The following is a 21,182-nucleotide window of genomic DNA, read 5'->3' on the forward strand; positions in this document are numbered from 1 at the left end:
TCCTACATGATGTTCGTCATTTTTAGAGGAGGCTGAGCCTCCCTCGTTGTCTTAGAGCAATCGCCCGTGATCCAGACAGTAAGGCATTACAATAATCCAACCTGGAGGTAATGAAAGCATGTAGTTTTTCCACATCATGTAGTGACATTAAATTTCTTATCTTAGCAATATTTCTGAGATGAAAGAAAGCTGTCTGGCTAATGTTATCAATCAGTGCGTTTACATGCACATAGAGAAAATCGAATTTCTGCCACTGCTCAACTGAAATCAAAGTTCTAAATGCCATGGAAACACCTTAGCTAGGCTGAAATTGAACCGAACTTGATTTCTCGTAATCGAGCTACACGACCTAGATTATGCGATTTTTGCCGAGCTACTTAGTGCATGTAAACCCTATCGAGCTACGTAGTCGAGCTACTTACTTCAGCACTGCCCCTTCCGGAAGTGACGAGTGACGAGACCATAGATTTACATAGAAGACTAGATGCCTCGTCCCCGTTGCCCGTCAACGAAGTCGAACGTCCGCACATGGTGGCCATCTTACCTCAGACAGCTGGCTTACCCATTACATTGTGTTGGTAGCGATATGTACTTTTCAGATGACCCTAACTTCCTCAAATTTCAATCGATATTCAAACGGTTTGGTTTGTTATATAAAAAAAAACAAACGGAAGTATGTATTTATGATATTAATGATGAATAATCATTTTATGTTTTAAAAAAATATGCATAGCTTGGCGAAAATATTTCAGTATACTACAGACTGTAAGACAGGATGCATGCTGAAATTCCTATGCTGTGAGAAGCCTAACACTGCATACTTATGGATAACTGCGGCCTTAGGACAAATAACCATACAATTTATTTCCAATTTTTAGTAAAAAATATTTTTACATGTGATAGGGCCGTAGGGGAAGCTAAAGTTAAATAAACAGCTTACTCACTTCTGAAACTTCAGAAATACTTCATCCACCTCAAAAACCTAATGCACTCACAGCATAGCATAATAACAAATGTAAACTCACATCATAGCATAATAACAAATACACTGCCCAAATAAGTAATAGTATAAAACAATGACAGAGACTCACGGTAGTTTGTGACAAAAAAAGCATTTAATTAATCACATGTGGTTATACTTCCAAGGATAAAAAGATATCTTTACATTTACAAAAAGAACATTCAAAGCTGATTATCATGTCAAAGTCAATATATCTTAGCACAGAAGATTGAAATTTCATTTGACTAGGCTCCAATGTGCAGTTAAAATAAAACTAAACATACTGATATAAACATCTACAATTAAAACACACACAGACACACACATCATCTTGTCATCAAAGTCAGTACTTTGATTTCCTGTAAATCATAATGTGAGTGCTGGGCTGTGCTGTGCTTGCGTAAGTCTTCATACCCCTTGTCTGTGGTAAGATGGCCGCCCTGTGCGGACGTTCTGGAATACGCGGTGAGGAATCTAGTCTTCTATGTAAATCTATGGATGAGACCACAAGCGGGAAACACGACAGCCTCGGTCAGCATGACAACAGTAGTAGCGAGCAGCAGAAGAGGTCAGGAGGAACAAACGAAGAAGAGAAAATGGCAAGCAGAAACGTGCACTTCTGGTGCAATGAGGAGACAGAGTTCATGCTCATTCAGCTTAAGGAGTTGAATATATTAAAATTCATGGACGGGAGAAAAACGCGCAATGGAGAACACGGAACTGATAACTTTGTTTACACTCTTGAATAGCTCTTCTTCATGATGACAACCGGAAGTGTACCAACACAATGGGGCGTGTAGCGCCACCTGTGGCTCGGGTGCACAATGTACCTCACACAATAGCTCGATTTCCTTGTGTGCATGTAGGATTGGATTTCTCTGGCACCCCTGCTGGGACCCTTTGCTCGATTACCGACAGCAGCTCGATTTGGATGTGCATGTAAACGTACTGAGTGTGAGTTTCAGATGAAAGACTGGGGTCAATAATCACTCCGAGGTCTTTTACTGCTGCACGTGAAGAAACAGAAAGGCCATCCAGAGTTACTGTGTAATCAGAAAACTTACTTCTAGCTGCATGTGGTCCTAGTACAAGTACTTCAGTCTTGTCAGAGTTAAGCAGAAGGAAGTTAATAAGCATCCAGTGTCTAATGTCCTTTACACATTCCTCAATTCTATTAAGCTGGTGTCTCTCATCAGGTTTTGCAGAAACATATGACTGTGTGTCGTCAGCATAACAGTGGAAACTAATACAATGTTTACGAATAACATCACCCAGAGGTAACATATATAAAGAAAAAAGCAGTGGACCCAAGACAGAACCTTGTGGAACACCAAACTTTCCCCTAGTACGTCTAGAAATATCACCATTTATATCAACATACTGATAGCGATCAGTTAAATAAGAACTGAGCCAGGAGAGGGCCGTTCTCTTAACTCCCACAACATTTTCTAGTCTATCCAGAAGAATGGAATGATCAATGGTATCAAATGCTGCACTAAGGTCAAGCAACAAAAGCAGTGAGACACAGCCCTGATCAGATGCCAACAGTAGGTTGTTTACTACCTTAGCCAGTGCTGTCTCTGTGCTATGATGAGGTCTAAATCCTGACTGATACATTTCATGGATGTTATTCCTATGTAAATATAAGGATAACTGCTGTGCCACAGCTTTTTCACGGATCTTGGAGATAAAGGGGAGGTTTGATATTGGCCGATAATTGGACAGCTGACAGGGATCAAGGTCAGGTTTTTTTAATCAGGGGTTTGATAACTGCTAGTTTAAAAGATTTTGGTACATAGCCAATCGTAAGAGAAGAATTTATTATTTTTAGAAGCAGTTCAATTACTTCAGGTATTATCTGTTTGAATAGACATGTAGGTAAGGGATCTAGTACATAAGTTGAGGATTTTGATGCCGAGACTAATGAAAGTAATTCAGTTTCTCTAAGGGGAGTAAAACATTCTAATTGCTGATCTGATACAGTTATGTTGTTAACTACAGGGTCACTTACATTGTCTCACCTTAAATTAGTAGTTTGAATTTTTTGTCGGATATTCTCAATTTTGTCATTAAAAAAGTTCATGAAATCATTGCTACTACATACTACAGGTGTGCATGTGCCTATAGTGGACTTATTCCTAGTTAATTTTGCTACAGTATTAAATAGGAATCTAGGATTATTTTTGTTATCTTCTATTAGGGAGGAGAGATATGTTGATCTAGCAGCACTAAGAGCTTTTCTATACTTCAGGAAGCTCTCCTTCCATGCTAATTTGAACACTATCAATTTTGCTTGACGCCATTTATGTTCCAATTTTCGAGTGGTCTGTTTTAAAGTGCGAATGTCATCATTATATCAGGGTGATAATTTTTTGTCTCTGACCATTTTCCATTTAAGAGGAGCGACATTATCTAATGTATGGTGGAACGCTGACTCTCAGCATTCGGTTGCCTGATCAAGTTCTGCAGGGGCTGACAGTGACCCAATCAAAGTTGATAACACTGGGAGATCATTTATAAAGCTCTGTGCAGTAGTTGACGTGAATGTACATTTAATACAGTAGCGTGGTGAGGTGCATTATTACTCAGACATATTTTGAATGAGATGAGATAATGATCTGAGATAACTTCAGACTGTGGAAGTATGACTATATTTTCTATGTTTAACCCAAATGTTAGTATTAGATTGAGGGTGTGACCACCTTTATGGGTCGGTCCTATGACATTCTGATTAATCCCTACTGAATCTAAAATGGACACAAACGCTGTTTTCAAAGGGTCTTCTGGGTTATTGAAGTGAATAATAAAATCTCCGACAACTAAAGCTTTGTCTAAGGAAATAACCAGATCTGAAATAAAATCTGCAAATTCAGAAAGAAACTCAGAATATGGCCCTGGGGGCCTGTAAATAATAAGTAACAGAATTAACTGGGTAGACCTATTTTTTGAGGCTATATACATTATATTAGTATGAAAAACTTCAAATGTATTAAATTTATAACCAGGCTTTTGTGTTACACCTAGATAATCATTATAAATAACTGCAACACCTCCTCCTCTGCCAGTTAGACGAGGCTGGTGTATATAACTGTATCCAGGAGGACTAGCTTCATTTAAAGCTATATATTCATTTGGCTTAATCCATGTTTCAGTTAAACAAAGTACATTAAACTCCTGATCAGTAATGAGTTAATTAACCATTAGTGCTTTAGATGTAAGAGATCAAATATTTAATAGCCCCACCTTTAGATCAAAGGTGCTGGCAGCGGCTGTACAGTCAGTATGATCTAATTTTATATTGATTAGGTTACTGGAACAAACTCTCTGAGTATTTCTACTTTTTTGCTGAGCTCGGGGAACAGACACAGTCTCGATGTAGTGGACCCTGAGTGACAACTCTGTGCAGCGAGCAGACAGTCGGTTTAGCCTGTTCGTCTGCTCCCTGGCCTTGGCTCTGGATTGTCAGAAGTTAACTTGGCCTGTTCTGAGACTATGACCTACCAGTATGCTGCAGGAAATGAGAGCAGCACCTTCCCGAGTGGGATGGCCCTAACAGGCCAGCGGTGCCCTCAAAATTAGCCCAATTATCTATAAAGCCCACACTGTTTTCAGAGCACCACCTGGACAACCAGCAGTTCAGCGACCATAACCTGCTGTAAGCTAAATTGCCACTCCGCATTGGGATGGGGCCAGAGCATACTACAGCATCGGACATCGCCTTCACTAATTTAAACACCTCTACAAAGTTATTCTTAGTAACCTCAGACTGACGAAGGCATATATCAATAGCTCCTGCATGGATAACTATCTTTAAGAACCTGTGCTTGCCTAGGACCCTAAGATTACCTGCTATGTCTGGCACCCTGGCTCCCAGTATACACCTGACTAAAGCTGCTGGTGCCCCTAAGGGCTGAGATAATTTCACATGCCATATGATAGTCCCCTATAACCAGAGCTCTTTCAGGTTTCTCAGTGGGTGCATCACTAAGGAGAGCAAACCTGTTCAACACGTGACGTGGAGAGGAGTGGTGCTCCCATGGGCGAGCCTCAGTGGTAGCTTTGGCTCTACGCTTATGCCGCCGAGTCGTCACCCATTCGCCCCGCTGTAAGGGCTCTAATGCCGGAGTTGGGGGATTGCTAACTCCACCTCGGGCATCCAGCCTTTTCCCTACATAAACTACACTGTTCTCATTCTCACTGGCCTTCTCTAAAGCCTGGACATGCACTTCTAGCACTATAATCTTCTCCATCAGAGAGCTAACTAATCTGCACTTATCACAAATAAACCTATCGCTAGCGATGGAGGAAGAATGACTAAACATCCTGCACTCAGCACACTGAACAGGCTGAAGGTGTGCCATGATGAAAGGATTCACGTACCTTTTCTTAATCGAAGATCTGTTGATATTAAAGCAGATCCAATGTGGATGGCCTCCACTTATGGTCTCCACAGGAAGAGAAAAAAAAGGAAAAAAGAAAGCTTCCAGTCTCAGCGTTCTTCTGAAAAAAGAGAGAGAAAAAAATGGAAAAAGGAAAGTGAAAGTGGAAAGTACAAAAAGGAAAGCGACAGTACAATAAAAATGAAGAGGATACTGGAAAATTAACTTGTGTGAAAAAATTGACTTGTGTGAAAATCTGATGTTTTAGGTCATATTTATGCAGAAGTATAGAAAATTCTAAAGGGTTCACAAACTTTCAAGCACCACTGTATGTCCAGTCCAAAGCCCTTTCCTGAGCCTGAGCCCACGTCCAGTTCAGAGTCCAGGTCTTGTCCAGAGCCCGAGCCCACATCTAGTCCAAAGCCTAGGTCCTGTCCAGAGCGCAAGCCCAAGCCCCCACCTGAGCCAAGAATCCAGTGCCATGTCAGCACAGAGCAGAGATCCAATGACATGGCATCCAGCATCAGGCCCTCATCCCCGGAGCCAATGAAGATGGATTTGAGCTCCCAGAGGGAGCTCTTTGAGGGGGTTCTGTCACACCTGCACTCATTGGCACAATTCTAAGCGCATGCTGTCCGGAGCATGCCTGAGTGTCCATATGTTGCATGCTATAATGTGCACAGGTGTGACAGAACCACCCCCCAAAGAGCTCCCTCTGGGAGCTCAAATCCATCTTCACTGTCCTCGGGGATGAGGGCCTGATGCTGGATGCTGTGCCATTGGGTCTCTGCTCTGTGCTGACATGGCACTGGATTCTTGGCTCAGGTGGGGGCTTGGGCTCTGGACAGGACCTAGGCTTTGGACTGGATGTGGGCTCAGGCTCTGGACAGGACCTGGATTCTGGACTGGATGTGGGCTCAGGCACAGGACAGGACATGGGCTCCTGACTGGACATGGGCTTGAGCTCTGGACTGGACTTGGGCTCAAGCTCTGGACTTGGGCTCTGGACCAGATTTGGGCTCCAGACTGGACATGGGTTCGAGCTCTAGACAGGACTTGGACTTGAACTCTGAACAGTATTTGGACTCCAAACTGGACCTGGAGCAAAACATATGGTGTCTGCAACATATGGACTCTCGGGCATGCTCTGGACAGTGCATGCCCCAAGTTGACTCACACGCACACACTGCTAAGGACTCACATCTGCATGGGATTAAGGTGCAATCAGTGCACCTACATAAGGACTCTAAATGCATGCTCACTTTGTGAAGTATTGCATTGTTAGACACTTTACCGAGCCTTGTTTCCTGATTGTTCCTCCTGGTTTCCTGATCACTTATTTCTTGTTCCTCGTTTTGATCCTGCTTTGTCTACAGTAGTCTGTTAGTGCTTTGCTCGACCTATTGCCTGTTTTGTCATTTCTGATATATGCCTGCCAATTTGGAGTGTTTTCCTGTTTGCACTTTTCTTAATAATAAACATCTACTGCACATACGTCCATCTCCAACCATCCCTGACAGAGTCCTTCGCCCAGCTGACACCAAGCTGTAGATTATGTCCGAGAATGTGCAAAAATCGGTCACAAGATGAAGAGTCATGACATAAATGTGTGAGAAAAAGAGAATGTGCAATGGGTTAATTAAATAACCAAGCTGCCAAGCTTGGTTATTTAACCAAGTGTGTGCCAGAATGTGCAATAAAAGATCAGTTCACAGAATGAAGATGTATGATATGACCATGAAATGTGCAAAATTGCAGTTCAGAGAGGAAGTGCATTAATGGTACAGCTTGGGAGTGTGAATTTAGGGTCAATGGTGGTCTCTGACCTTACTGATGAGGCAAGCTGCTTTGGGGGAAAAGCTGGCCTTATGGCACGAGGTTTTGTTTCTAATGGACCGCAACCTCCAACCAGAGGGGAGTGTCTCTAAAGGTTTCTGTTTGGGGTGAGAGAGGTTGGCCACAATCCATTCTGCCCTCCTCAAGGTCCTGTAGGTCTTGAACAGATGGAAAATTGCAGTCGATCATTCTCTCGGCAGAGCCAATGATGCGCTGTAGTCTGCCTTTGTCCTTAGTGGTGGCAGCACCATAACAGACAGTGATGGAGGAGGTGAAGATTGACTCAGTGATGGTGGTGTAAAAGGGCACCATCATTGTCTTTGGCAGGTTGAACTTCTTGAACTGCCACAGGAGGAACATCCTCTTCTGTGCTTTTTTTGGTGAGAGCAGATATTCATCTCCCACTTAAGGTTCTGAGTGATCGTAGTGCCCAGGAAGCAGAAATACTCCACAGAAGTTACTGGGATTCAAACAGACTAATGGGGGAGGGTGTGGCAGAGCTCTTCCTGAAGGCTACAATCATGTCCACTGTTTTTAGAGCCAAGTTGTTCTGCCTGGACCACATGGCCATCAGAGATTAATCCAATGAGGATGGTGTCATCTGTGAACTTCAGGAGCTTGACAAACTGATGACTGGAGGTGCAGCTGTTGGTGTACAGGGAGAAGAGTAGAGGAGAGAGGATGCAGCTTTGGGGGAATTCCAGTGCTTATGGTCTGGGAATCAGAGACATGTTTCCCCAGGTTCACATGCTGCTTCCTGTCAGGGAGGAAGTCAGTGATCCACCTGCAGGTGGAGTCAGGCATGTTCAGCTGGGAAATCTTGTCCTGCAGAAGAGCTGGCACGATCGTGTTGAAGGTGGAACTAAAATCCACAAACAGAATCCTAGCATAGCTTCCTGGGGAGTCCAGGTGCTGGAGGATGAAATTTAGAGCCATGTTGACAGCATTGTCTGCAGATCTGTTGGATCAATAGATGAACTGCATAGGGTCGAGGAGTGGCTCAGTGATGGCTTTAAGGTAGTAAAACACAAGGCGCTCAAAGGATTTCATAAGCACAGAAGTCAGGGCAATGGGTCTGTAGTTATTTAATGCTGTGATCCTTGACTTTTTGGGAATTGGGATAATGGTGGATGCCTTGAAGGAGGCTGGCACATGGCATGTCTCCAGTGAGGTGTTATATTACATTACATTAATGGCATTTTGCAGATGCTGTTATCCAGAGCAGGGCAGCACAGTGGTGTAGTGGTTAGCACTGTCACCTTACAGTAAGAAGGTTCTGGGTTCAAGCCCAGCTGCCAATGGGGGTTTTTCTGTGTGGAGTTTGCATGTTCTCCCCATGTCTGTGTGGGCTTCCTCTGGGTGCTCCGGTTTCCCCCACAGTCCAAAGACATGCAGGTTAGGCTAATTGGTGACTCTAAAGTGACCGTAGGTGTGAATGTGAGTGTGAATTGTTGTTTGTCTCTATGTGTCAGCCCTGTGATGACCTGGCAACTTGTCCAGGGTGTACCCTGTCTCTCGCCCATAGTCAGCTGGGATAGGCTCCAGCTTGCCAGTGACCCTTCACAGGATAAGTGATTACAGATAATGGATGGATGTTATCCAGAGTGATATAAAACATATACAGAGCAGTCTGGGGAGCAGTTGGAGGTAAAATGTCTTGCTCAAGGGCATTGTAGCCATTCTTGCTAGTCTAGGGAATCAAACTAGTGACCTTTTGGTCCCAAAGCTACCTCTCTAACCATCAGGCCATAGCTTGATGAAGAAGATGTCTGTGAGCACTGGAGACAGCTGATCAGCACAGTATTTCAGGGTAACTGGTGAAACGGAGTCAGGACCTGCTATTTGTGTGTAGGTATCATGCCACCATCTTGTGTCAGAACTACATTTCCCATCAGCCTACTTCTCCAACTGTCTTACTGGAACTCACAAGTTTACACAGTCTTCGCAGGACACCATGGACTGTGCAGAGCAAGGCTACCTCAAGGACTATGGACACAGCGATGATACGATACGGTGCTCTCAGTGCTACGACTCCGTCATACCCCTGAGACCAAAAGGGGGACTGTAGGTATCATGCTGCCATCTTGTGTCAGAACTACATTTCCCATCAGCCTACTTCTGCGTTGACCTACGTCACGCCGGGGCGGGATCATCTACGTCATCATACAAGGAAGCATAAAACAATGGGACAACGCTTCCATCTTTGTCTCTCGCGTCTGGCTTCCGATGAATCTAGACGCATAAAGAGACGCTCTCAAACCCGAAAACACTTCTTTCTTGCAAGATTCACCATCCAGCGCGTTCTGTGCCTAACCACTGGCCAAGGTAAAAGTCCAGAGTCGCACGATCTTTAAACTCAACCTGAGTTACAACCGGTTTACTTGCATTAGAAGTGACGTCACGACTGCAGCCCAGGCAGTTAAAAGTTAGGAAGCGATTGAATCCTTTTTAACTCAAAAGCGCTGTGCATCTTATTCTGATGAGAGACTTTTCCTCACGAACGCTGAGGTTCAGACCAAGAATCCTCTGCTTTCCACGGGAACCACCCAAGTACTCCGCTGGACCCGAAAGTTTTCTACGCCTCCATCACGAGCGGCTCACGTGCTCCCACGGCGAGGCCTGAAACTACACCGGCGAATAGTTCTTCATATCTTGCTAAAGGCAAGATTAAGTAAGATTTTGGCATTTGGGCATAAATTAAGATAGTCTTAGGAATTTGCTTTTATTGGAATAGTGTTAATTTAAACCCAGGTTTATCTGTTACACTGTTAGACACACAGCGTGTTGATTTATTTTGGTTCTATGTTCTCTCAATTGTTTAATAGATAGGCTGCGCATGCTTCTCTCTCTCTTATTCTGACTAACACTAATTTCCTTATCATACATTTTGACCTTATCAAGGTTTCAGTGAGTTTGGTAATGCTATGAGTGTGGAATCTTTTTGTTACTGAGAAAACACGTGCTCAACAGGCCTGACCAGGCCTGATACACTTTAGATAGCTTCCCTTTGTCTTTAGCAACACGTGCTCAGTAGGCCTCATAAGGCCTAACAAACACACTTTAGCTAGGCCATAGGGCCTTTCACAAACACATACTAGCAACACAAGGCTAATCTAGGCCTCCACCACGTGTAGTTAGCTACACGAGGCTAAACACAGAGCTAATCCTTTGTTCTATTTAGATAACATTCTTTTGTTTTAGCTAGCAACAAGCTAGGCCTCCACCACGTGTAGTTAGCTACACGAGGCTAAACACATGGTCAAGTCCTTCTCACACACACACACACACACCTCACTGCTTGTATATATTGATTTATTATTTTTATCTTTGTATAATAAATTCATTTATTAAACAAACTGTGTTTATTTGTGTGAACAATATATATGAAGTCCCCAATCTCCTCAAAGAATTCAAAAAGGGTGCATATGTTATATAATATGGTAAGTGATCTTAATAATTTGGAAATGTACCATAATTTAGCTGTTTGGTAATTTATTATTAAGCACCAGGATTAATGGTATGATTCACTAAACGATTCATTGAACGATTCACTAAATGATTCATTGAACGATTCACTAAATGATTCACTAAACGATTCATTGAATGATTCACTAAATGATTCACTGAATGAGACTGATTCTATGGTATGATTCGATTCAAACGAGTCAAAGTAAACGATTCAATGGGATTGATTCATTTTAATTATTGACCTTCAAAATTTAATGAGACTGATTTAATGAGATTGATCACTTAATATCAATAATTAACTGATTGCACCCACATGTGGGGATTCAGATTCTTGTTAATGAGCTTGTGAATATCTCTCTCCAGAATGGAGAGAGTTGTGGCTGTGGTGCTGTAGGGGTGGGCCTCCAAGATGTGAGGTTGTAAAGAGGCCCTGGCAACAGTTGAGCTGGGGGTGGTGGACAGGAGCTAGTGTGCAGAGTCATGGGGGATGATATCAGTACAGTCCCATTGTCTTTCAAAGCAACAGTAGAACTCATTCAGTTGGTTGACCAGGCACGTCATTAACAGAGTGGGGGGCTAGGTTTGTAGTTTGTGATATGTCTGAGCCCTTTCCAGACAGATGCAAATTCATTGGCTGAGAACTGGTATTCAAGATTCTCAGAGTACAGTTGTTGAGCTTCTCTTAACCCCTTGCTAAACCTGTTCCTTGACTCTTTAAACCTGCTCCTGTCCCCATTTCTGAATGCTTCTTCCTTTCCTTTTTCCTTTCCTTTTCTTCTTAATCTCTGCACATTAAAGGATGTAGCTTGGATTTTTCTTTATATCTTTGAGTATTAAAAGATCTGATGTTGGACTGAATTTGTTGGAATGCCCACTCCTGGGAAGATTGACAACTGTCTTGAAGGCTCTCCATTTTAAACAACCATTCTCGCTGAAGAATGGTGGATTTCAAATTGTTTAGAGATAGTCTTATAACCCTTATAACCCTTCCCAGATTGATGAGCAGCAACAATTGCTTCTCTGAGGTCATGGGTGATGTGCTTTTCTTTTTGGCATGAAGTAGACACACACCTGAATACTCCAGAACACCAAACTATCAAAACTTCAGCTTTTATAGTGGCAGTTAGACTTCTTAAGAATTAACTTATTCTTATACATTTCATTAGTGACATCTGGCTGCTAATTACTTGTTAATGATTGTAAAAGTAGGAAGGGTGAACTTATTTTTTTCTCACCTTGGTTCTGAAATTTGGTTTATGTTTTAGGGGAAAAGGCAACATATTGAAATCTGTTGTGCATTTTGTGGTTATTTGTTTGTTCATTTAATTTGGTAAGGAACACCCAAATGTTATGGCAATATTGTGCTTTCAGTGATTTATTTGAACTGTTCTTTTTCTGTGGCAGAATGATTGCACAACATACAACTTTAAAAGGAAAAAAAACCCACAATGATTTGGTGCACAAGTTTTAATTTATTTGGGGTTTTCTGAAATTAACACAGTGCCAAAATTATACATACATGGTCAAAAATATACATACAGCACATCTAATATTTGGTTAAATGTCCTTTAGCAAGTTTCATCTTGACCAGATGCTTTCGGTAGACATCAACAAGCTTCTGGTAGAATTCTGCTTGGATATTTGACAACAATTTAAGTTGTTGCACAAATCCAACTTTTAAGTACAGTCCACATGTTCAGTGGGGTTGAGGTCAGGACTTGTTTTACGCTTATCCATTCCACAACCAGCTTTGATGTGTGTCTATTGGAACATTCAATATGTGTCCAAGTTTCTGATAGTTTGAGGTTATGCTGAAGAATTCTAAGATAGCCCTCCTTCTTCATTATCCCATGCACTTTGTGCAATGCACCAATTGCACTTGCTGCAAAACAGTCCAATGATGCTACCACCATCATGTTTAACAGTTGGTACAGTGTTACTCTGTACTTCTGGTCATTGTAGCCAAACAACTCAATCTTTGTCTCACTTGACTATAAAACTTTCCTCCACAATGCTTTGTCTTTGTCCCTGTGGTCAGTTGCAAACTTTAGTTAAACCTGAAGTTGTCAATTATTTTTGCTTCTTTCTTGGAGAACAGCCTTTCAGTCCATGCTGATGTAAAACTCACTTGACTGTAGACAGTGTTCCAGCATCTTCCATTTCATGGCAGGCCTGTGCCTTGGTGGTTCTTTGGTTGTTCCTGACTATCTGAACCAATTTCCTCTCAGCTGAGAGAAACAGTTTCGGTCTTCTTCGAGCAAAATGGTTACACCTCCCAACAACTTGTATTTACATACAATTGTTTGAACGGATGATCTTAGAATCTGCAGTTGTTTAGAAATGGATCCAACAAAATTAAATTGTGTAAATCTATGATCCTCTTTCTAAGATTTGCACTGAGATCCTTCAACTTTCCCACTGGACTGCATGTTGGTCAATCCAATGAGTGCTGTCAAACAAACCCTTTTTATGTTGGCACAGAGAAGCTACCAGCTATAGTCAGTCAAGATCACGAACAGGAAGTTAAGAGGCCTTGGTTGTGGCAAGTTAAAGGACTTTTTGGAACTTTCAGCACCACTGAATTAAAAATCTAAATAGGTATATTATATCTAAATCTAATTATGTATATTTTTTACCCTGTATGTATAATTTTGTCTATGTTGATTTTAGAAAATCCAAAATAAATTTTTTTATATATTAAAGCAGTATGTTGTACAATCATTCTAGATTAGATTAGATTTGATTAGATAAAACTTTATTGATCCCTTTGGGTGGGTTCCCTCAGGGAAATTAAGATTCCAGCAGCATCATTACAGATAAACAGAGAAAAGAAATAGAGAACACTTCTAAATAAATTAAAATAAATTAAGTATTTACATATACAAATATAAAACAAATAAGATATGGGGAAGAGAGGAAGGGGAGAGGGGGAAGGAGGGGGGGGGGAAAGAAAAAAAAAAGGTGGGCTTATTGTTAGGCTAGGCTACTGCTCCTTCCCATCCTCTGTCCTCCTGTTACCCCCCCCCCCCCCCCCCCCCCCCCCAGAGAGGAGTTGTGCAGTCTGATGGCATGAGGGACAAAGGAGTTTTTACGTCTGTTCGTCCTGCACTTGGGAAGGAGCATTCTGTCACTGAACAGGCTCTTCTGGTTGCTGATGACGGTGTGCAGAGAGTGACTGGCATCGTCCATGATGTTCAATAGTTTGTCCATAGACCTCTTCTCTGCCACCGTCACCAGAGAGTCCAGCTTTATGCCGACCACAGAGCCGGCCCACCTAATCAGTTTGTCCAGCCTGGATGTGTCCTTCTTGGATGTGCTGCCCCCCCAGCACACAAAGGTGTAAAACAGGACACTGGCGACCACAGACTGATAGAACATCCACAGGAGTTTCCTGCAGATGTTAAAGGACTTCAGCCTCCTAAGGAAGTATAGCCTGCTCTGTCCCTTCCTGTATAAGTGTTTGGTGTTGCAAGTCCAGTCCAGCTTGCTGTCCAGCCACAGCCCGAGGTACTTGTAGGAATCCACAGCCTCCGCCAGGCTCCTATACTCCTCCTCTCTGTCGTCACTGATACACCCAATGATGGCTGTGTCATCGGCAAACTTCTTTATGTGACACAGCTCCATGTTGTAGCAGAAGTCCGCAGTGTACAGGGTGAAGAGAAGAGGGGCCAGCACCATGCCCTGGGGTGCTCCGGTGCTGCTAATCACAGTGTCAGACGTGATGTCCTTCAGACTGACGTACTGCGGCCTGTCAGTGAGGTAGCTGGAGATCCAGGTGACCAGGCAGGGGTCCACTCGCATCCTGTTCAGTTTGTCCTGAAGCAATAGGGACACAGAAAAAGACAGAAAAAGACATTCTTGTCCCTATATGCAAACTTCTGACCTCAACTGTAAAATCATAGAAGTGAGGGTATTTTCTTTTTTTCATGACTATTGGAAAATAATCAATAACAAGGTGGTGGACATTTGTTACCACATGGTAATTGATTATTTTCCCCAATTTTCCAACAATTAAGATGAAGCATTTCAGGTGTTATTTTGTCTCATTCTCTCTGATTTCTCTCATTCAAACTCCGAGGCACTCTACAAGAAGGGCCAAAGCAGACTCTACTTCCTCAGGAGGCTGAGGTCCTTCAATGTCTGCAGCCGACTTCTGCTGATGTTTTACCAGTCTGTCATGGCCAGCGTGCTCTTCTACTAAGGTTGGGCGGTATCCAAATTTTGATACCTTTAAACTGTCTCTGTGTTTTCCCGGGGTATACGGTATTACCGAGAAAAAAAAATATTTTGTTTCGGCCTACTGTGTAACGTGCGCCTATGCCTCAAATGTACTATTTAAAAGCAGCATAGCAAATTTTGTGCATTGATGAATGGATTAAGAGATATTTCAAAGCATCACGCAACTCTTCCTTCATCTTGAAAATAGCATTCAACTGTCGTTTACACATGTCTGCGTTGAAACGCCATTTGCAGCACTATTTCACCTACTCCATCAAAAAAAAGTACACGATGAGCAGGATCATACCCTTTCAAGCATGGGAAATTAAAAAAAAGAAAAAGAATCAACCAACACCCAAGTCCGTTTAGACTGCGTGATAAACCATATTCTTCAGCGCAAATGAGGCGAACCTAATTCAAATGCGTGACAGCTGCACAAGGCAAAATCATATGGGCCCACGTCATGCCATGGCGGGGAAATTAATAATCAAATGGCCTTACCTTGCTTAAAATGTTGTCTTGATCACATAACTCCTTACAATTATTCCACTTAAATCCATACGGTTTAACACACCCAACAAAGATAGCAAGCGCATTGCTAATTCCCACCAGAAACCTAACAGTTTACGCTACGATGTTTTCTTCCGTTTCTTCAGTAGATGACATTTCAAACGTTTATTACCCACATCCCAAATGTCATACGTTATATTATTTTACCTTGTTGTTACTCATGTAACCTACTCAAAACACAACTCATTGGAGAGATCTCGTGGAAGTGGAGTACCCCAGGCTATGGTGTGCCTTAGGGGACATATTAGATTTTTCGTTTGGTTTGAAACCAAAATACTGCCACACTGCTGATGTTGTTTTTTTTTTTTGCCACTAACTCGTTATCTTGACTTGCCATCTTTCAACCGTGGTCTCAGTCTCTTTTTTTTTTTAGATAAGAGACAGGAAATGAGCAGGGGAGAGAGAGACGGGAAATAACCTCGGGTCGGAATCGAACCCGGGTCCCCGGATTTATGGTACGGTGCCTTAGCCATCTGAGCCATGACACCCCCGCTCTCAGTCTCTTGCGAAGCTTTCTGTCAGACTCCAAATGTCACGCAGGGTTGCCATGGTAACGACATAAACAACCCTGCACGCGATGAGAACTTCTTTAGGAAATTGATAGAATTAGTGAAAATACGATCACACAGTTATTCGGGATGATCTTCAATTTATTATTTTATATTATGACCTCATGTACTCCATATTTATTTAGATATTATATATTTTTTTTAAATGACGGTAATGAGACCGATACCATTGGTACTTTTGGATACCTCGGGATACCTTCTTACCGTAATACCGCCCAACCCTATCTTCTACGCTGTGGCATGCTGGGGTGGTAGCATTAGGAGGAGGGACGCTGGACGCCTGGACAGATTGGTGAGGAAGGCAGGTTCGGTGGTGGGCATGGAGCTAGAGACCCTCACCTCAACAGCAGAGAACAGAACTCTGAACAGACTGGATTCTGTAATGGACAATCCAAAACACCCCCTTCACACCATTTTCACCAACCAAATGAGTCTTTTTAGCCACAGATTCCATGCCCCCTCATGCAGGACAGACAGGCTACGGAGGTCCTTTGTCCCACGGGCCATTCAACTGTTCAACAGCACACAGAAGGACAACAAGGACATCATCATTAGGGACTGGACTGCCTAACATCCATGTCCTCCATTTATTTCAGGCTTCTATGCTTGTGTGTGTGTGTGTGCGCGTGTGTGCCTGAGCTGGTGTGTGTGCGTGTGTGTACTGTGCAATACACTTTTCACCGGATTTCTTACTGTGAAAATTGATAAGTCTGTTCTTGTTCACTGTAATCCCTGTGTGTGTGTGAGCGTGCGTGTGTGTGTGCATGTGTGGTGTGTATGTATGTGGGCGTGAGTGTGCGTGTGCTGTGTGTGTGGGTTTTTTGACTGTGCAATACTTTCTTCACTGGACTTTTTACTGTGACAATTGAGAAGCATCCCCCCTATCATGGCAGACACTTGCTATTTGTTCTTTGTTCACTTAATGTCTCATCTCATCTCATCTCATTATCTCTAGCCGCTTTATCCTTCTACAGGGTCGCAGGCAAGCTGGAGCCTATCCCAGCTGACTACGGGCGAAAGGCGGGGTACACCCTGGACAAGTCGCCAGGTCATCACAGGGCTGACACATAGACACAGACAACCATTCACACTCACACCTACAGTCAATTTAGAGTCACCAGTTAACCTAACCTGCATGTCTTTGGACTGTGGGGGAAACCGGAGCACCCGGAGGAAACCCACGCGGACACGGGGAGAACATGCAAACTCCACACAGAAAGGCCCTCGCCAGCCCCGGGGCTCGAACCCAGGACCTTCTTGCTGTGAGGCGACAGCGCTAACCACTACACCACCGTGCCGCCTGTTCACTTAATGTTTCACTTTAATATCTCTCTTTGCACCATACCAGAAGTTTTTGCTCTTTGTTGAATTAGTGTAATTTAGTGTTGATTTAGTGTAATTTAGTGTAATGTTGATCTAGTGTAATTTCTTCCCTCTCTGTATCTTAATATGTGTTTTTGTACATTGGTGTAAGCTACTTGACACGTTAATTTCCCTTTGGGGATCAATAAAGTTACTCTACTCTACTCTACTCTGCAAACAACTCTTAAGGTCTGCAAAAGTACAGGGTCATCGTCATCATATTTTTCATTTTAAAGATCGCCACACATTCTCATTTGGGGACAGAGGGGATAGGCACCCTCTTCTTCCACAGCCATGCCTTTGTAATGCGTATGTAATGTGGTTTTCTATTGTCTTGTTGAAATATCCATGGAAAAGATGCCTTCTTGAAAGCACCATATGTTGCTCCAAAAGCTCGATGTACTTTTCTGCATTAATGTTGCCATCACACCATACCATGACAGAGTCTGGTTTTTGGACTTGTTGCTGGTAACAGACTGGTTGGTCCTTTTTGTCTTTGGTCTGGAGCACATGGCATCCATTTCTTACAAAAAAAACCTGGAATACTGATTCATCTGACCACAATGTGCATTTCCACTGTGTGATGGTCCATTCCAGATGCCTCAGAGCCCAGAGAGGTCAATGGCACTGGCATTTGTGGATGTAACTCCATATTGGAGAACTTGAAAAAGGTTTGCCAAAGTATTCCCAAGCCCATATGGTTATATCGGTGACAGTTCTTGATGCAGTACCATGTGAGGGATCAAAGATCACAGGTGTTCAGCTTAGGCTCTTGCGTTTACACACTGAAATTCTTCTACCGTAGATTCCTTGAATCATTTCATGATATTATGCATGGTAGGGGGTGAAATATCCAAATCCCTTTATATATTCCTTAAAGGAACATTGTTTTTAAACATTTCAATAATCTTCTCAGGGTCACATGGTGATGTAGTGGTTAGCACTGTTGCTTCACAGCAAGAAGACTAGGTTCGAGCCCAGCAGCCAGCGAGGGCCTTTCTGTGTGGAGTTTGCATGTTCTCCTTGTGTCTGCATGGGTTTCCTCTGGGTGCTCCGGTTTCCCCCACAGTCCAAAGACATGCAGGTTAGGTTAATTGGTGGCTCTAAATTGACCGTAGGTGTGAATGGTTGGTTGTCCAGGGTGTACCCCGCATCTCGCCCACAGTCAGCTGGGATAGGCTCCAGCTTGCCTGTGACCCTGTAGAACAGGACAAGCAGCTACAGATAATGGATGGATGGATAATCTTCTCATGCATTTGTTGACAAACTGGAGATCCTCAGTCCATCTTTTCTCCTCAAAGACTAGGACTTTCCTGGATCCTGATTTTGTACCAAATCATGATTAACATCACCCATTTCAAATCACATCATTATTTAATTTTTTACCTCATTACTAGCCCTAAACTGCCTCCATCCCAACTTTTTTAGAATGACTTGCAGGTCTGAAATGCCGAAAAATATGTATTTTACCAAAGGGAATGAAGTTGACCAGATAAAACATAAAATATCTTGGGTTCACACTGTCTTAAATGAAATACAAGTCAAAGTTAATTTGGAAATCACTGTTTTCTTTCTTTCTTTTTTTAATTTACATTTTCTATACCATCCCAACTTTTTCTGATTTGGGGTTGTATATTTTTTTATTTATTAAAGAATGACACAAATTATTTTCTCTGCATTCATAGTTATATTTAATGCTGTGGAATGCCCAACAATTTAACAAGTTAATACCTCTCGTCACTTATGCTTTAAAAGCCATAAACAGTCACTTCATTATTAGCTTTCCTTTTTACAAGTACAAAAAAAAATGCAGCTCTTGATGCTACAGATAAACCATAAAGTACAAACTCGTCTGTCCTGAAAGCTTTCCCCATGGCAGAAAACTTCATAACTGTTACAAAGTAAGACTGGAGACTCTTTCCATAAATGTTAATTTCACACCAGGAAACTTCAATATATGAATACATTTCTTTGTTCAACAACAACAACAAAAAAATTCTCAAATATGGTAATTATTAGGTTTTTAATTGTTCTGTTGCTCAAGAAACTATAATGTATTATAAACTATAGTGTATTATAATTATAGAAACTATAGAAATTATAACATATTAGAATGAGCATGGGCAGCACGGTGGTGTAGTGGTTAGCGCTGTCGCCTCACATTTATGCCTCACCTGACCTACTGCTTGTTTATCATTTCTGATTTATGCCTGCTGGTTTGTGCTGTTTTCCTGATTGCACTTTTTGTAATAAATATCTTCTGCACATGGTGGCACAGTGGTGTAGTAGTTAGCACTGTCGCCTCACACCAAGAAGATCCCAGCGGCTGAGGGCCTTTCTGTGTGGAGTTTGCACGCTCTCCCTGTGTCCACATGGGTTTCCTCTGGGTGCTCCGGTTTCCCACACAGTCCAAAGGCATGCAGGTTAAGCTAATTGGTGGCTCTAAATTGAATGTAGGTGTGAATGTGAGTGTGAATGGTTGCCTGTGTCTATACTACCTGTGCAACAGGTAGCAATTAAATTATGTTGTTTTCATCTACTGTATATATGAAATTATGTGTTTGATTTCAGATCCGATCGAGTGAAGAGACCAGGGATGATATTATATATTCTCTAATAGGGCCTGCAGTGGACGACGGATTATTCAGCATCAGCCCAAAGACTGGCTACACCAGGATCCATGGCATCTTGGACAGAGAGAAAAAAGATATTTATGAAGTGAGTGTATCCTCTGCGTGGCTGTGAGCAACATCACATTTTCTTTCATGATAGTGAAGGTAGTGATTTATTTGAATAACTAAAACAATTCAAATGTTAAGTAAAAGGCTATATGTTAATTTATAATAAGAACAATGCAGCACACTGGTGGCCACTTCACAGCTCCAGGGTCTATGATTTAATCCTGAGCTTGGGTTACTGTCTGTGTGGAGTTTCACATGTTTTCCACATGTCCATGTTCCATCCAGGATCTCAGACATCCTCACACTATTCAAAAAGTTGCTATTCAGTGGATTGGCTACTCTAAGCTTCTCGTAGGTGTAAATAAGATCCATCCATCCATTATCTGTAACAGCTTATCCTGTGCAGGGTCGCAGGCAAGCTGGAGCCTAATCCAGCTGACTATGGGCGAGAGGCAGGGTATTGAGGTATTTCACCTGACGTCACAGGGTCACGTGACGCCCCGGTGTCCGCCGTTTTGGACGGCAAGCTAGCTAATGTCAACAACAGTAGCTGGTATGTTACTGTAGCAATGTTTACGTTCAGTCATTTGGATGACTGTTAAACCTTTCAGTCTCAAGTTTTTCCTTTACTGGATTTACTAGTTTACTGAGCCAGCCAGCCAGCCAGCCCCGGAGCGCTAGCTAGCTAGCGCCAGCCAGCCAGCCCCGGAGCTCTAGCTAGCTAGCGCCAGCCAGCCAGCCCCGGAGCGCTAGCTAGCTAGCACCAGCCAGCCAGCCCCGGAGCGCTAGCTAGCTAGCACCAGCCAGCCAGCCAGCCCCGGAGCGCTAACTAGCTAGCACCAGCCAGCCCCGGAGCGCTAACTAGCTAGCGCCAGCCAGCCAGCCCCGGAGCGCTAACTAGCTAGCGCCAGCCAGCCCCGGAGCGCTAACTAGCTAGCGCCAGCCAGCCAGCCCCGGAGCGCTAACTAGCTAGTGCCAGCCAGCCAGCCAGCCAGCCCCGGAGCGCTAACTAGCTAGCGCCAGCCAGCCAGCCAGCCCCGGAGCTCTAGCTAGCTAGCGCCAGCCAGCCAGCCAGCCCCGGAGCGCTAGCTAGCTAGCG

General features: G+C 43.0%; 1 protein-coding gene across 1 annotated transcript in view; it reads left to right on the forward strand.

Moving 5' to 3' along the window:
- Positions 1-21,182, forward strand: part of LOC132879298 (desmoglein-2-like protein) — a 74,081-nt gene that overhangs the window by 8,517 nt on the left and 44,382 nt on the right. The window contains exon 3 of the mRNA XM_060913721.1: positions 19,974-20,120. Coding sequence (XP_060769704.1) covers positions 19,974-20,120 — 147 coding nt within the window. The remainder of the gene's footprint in view (positions 1-19,973; positions 20,121-21,182) is intronic.

This window comes from Neoarius graeffei, chromosome 1, assembly GCF_027579695.1.
Source record: "Neoarius graeffei isolate fNeoGra1 chromosome 1, fNeoGra1.pri, whole genome shotgun sequence".
Classification (NCBI taxonomy): domain Eukaryota; kingdom Metazoa; phylum Chordata; class Actinopteri; order Siluriformes; family Ariidae; genus Neoarius; species Neoarius graeffei.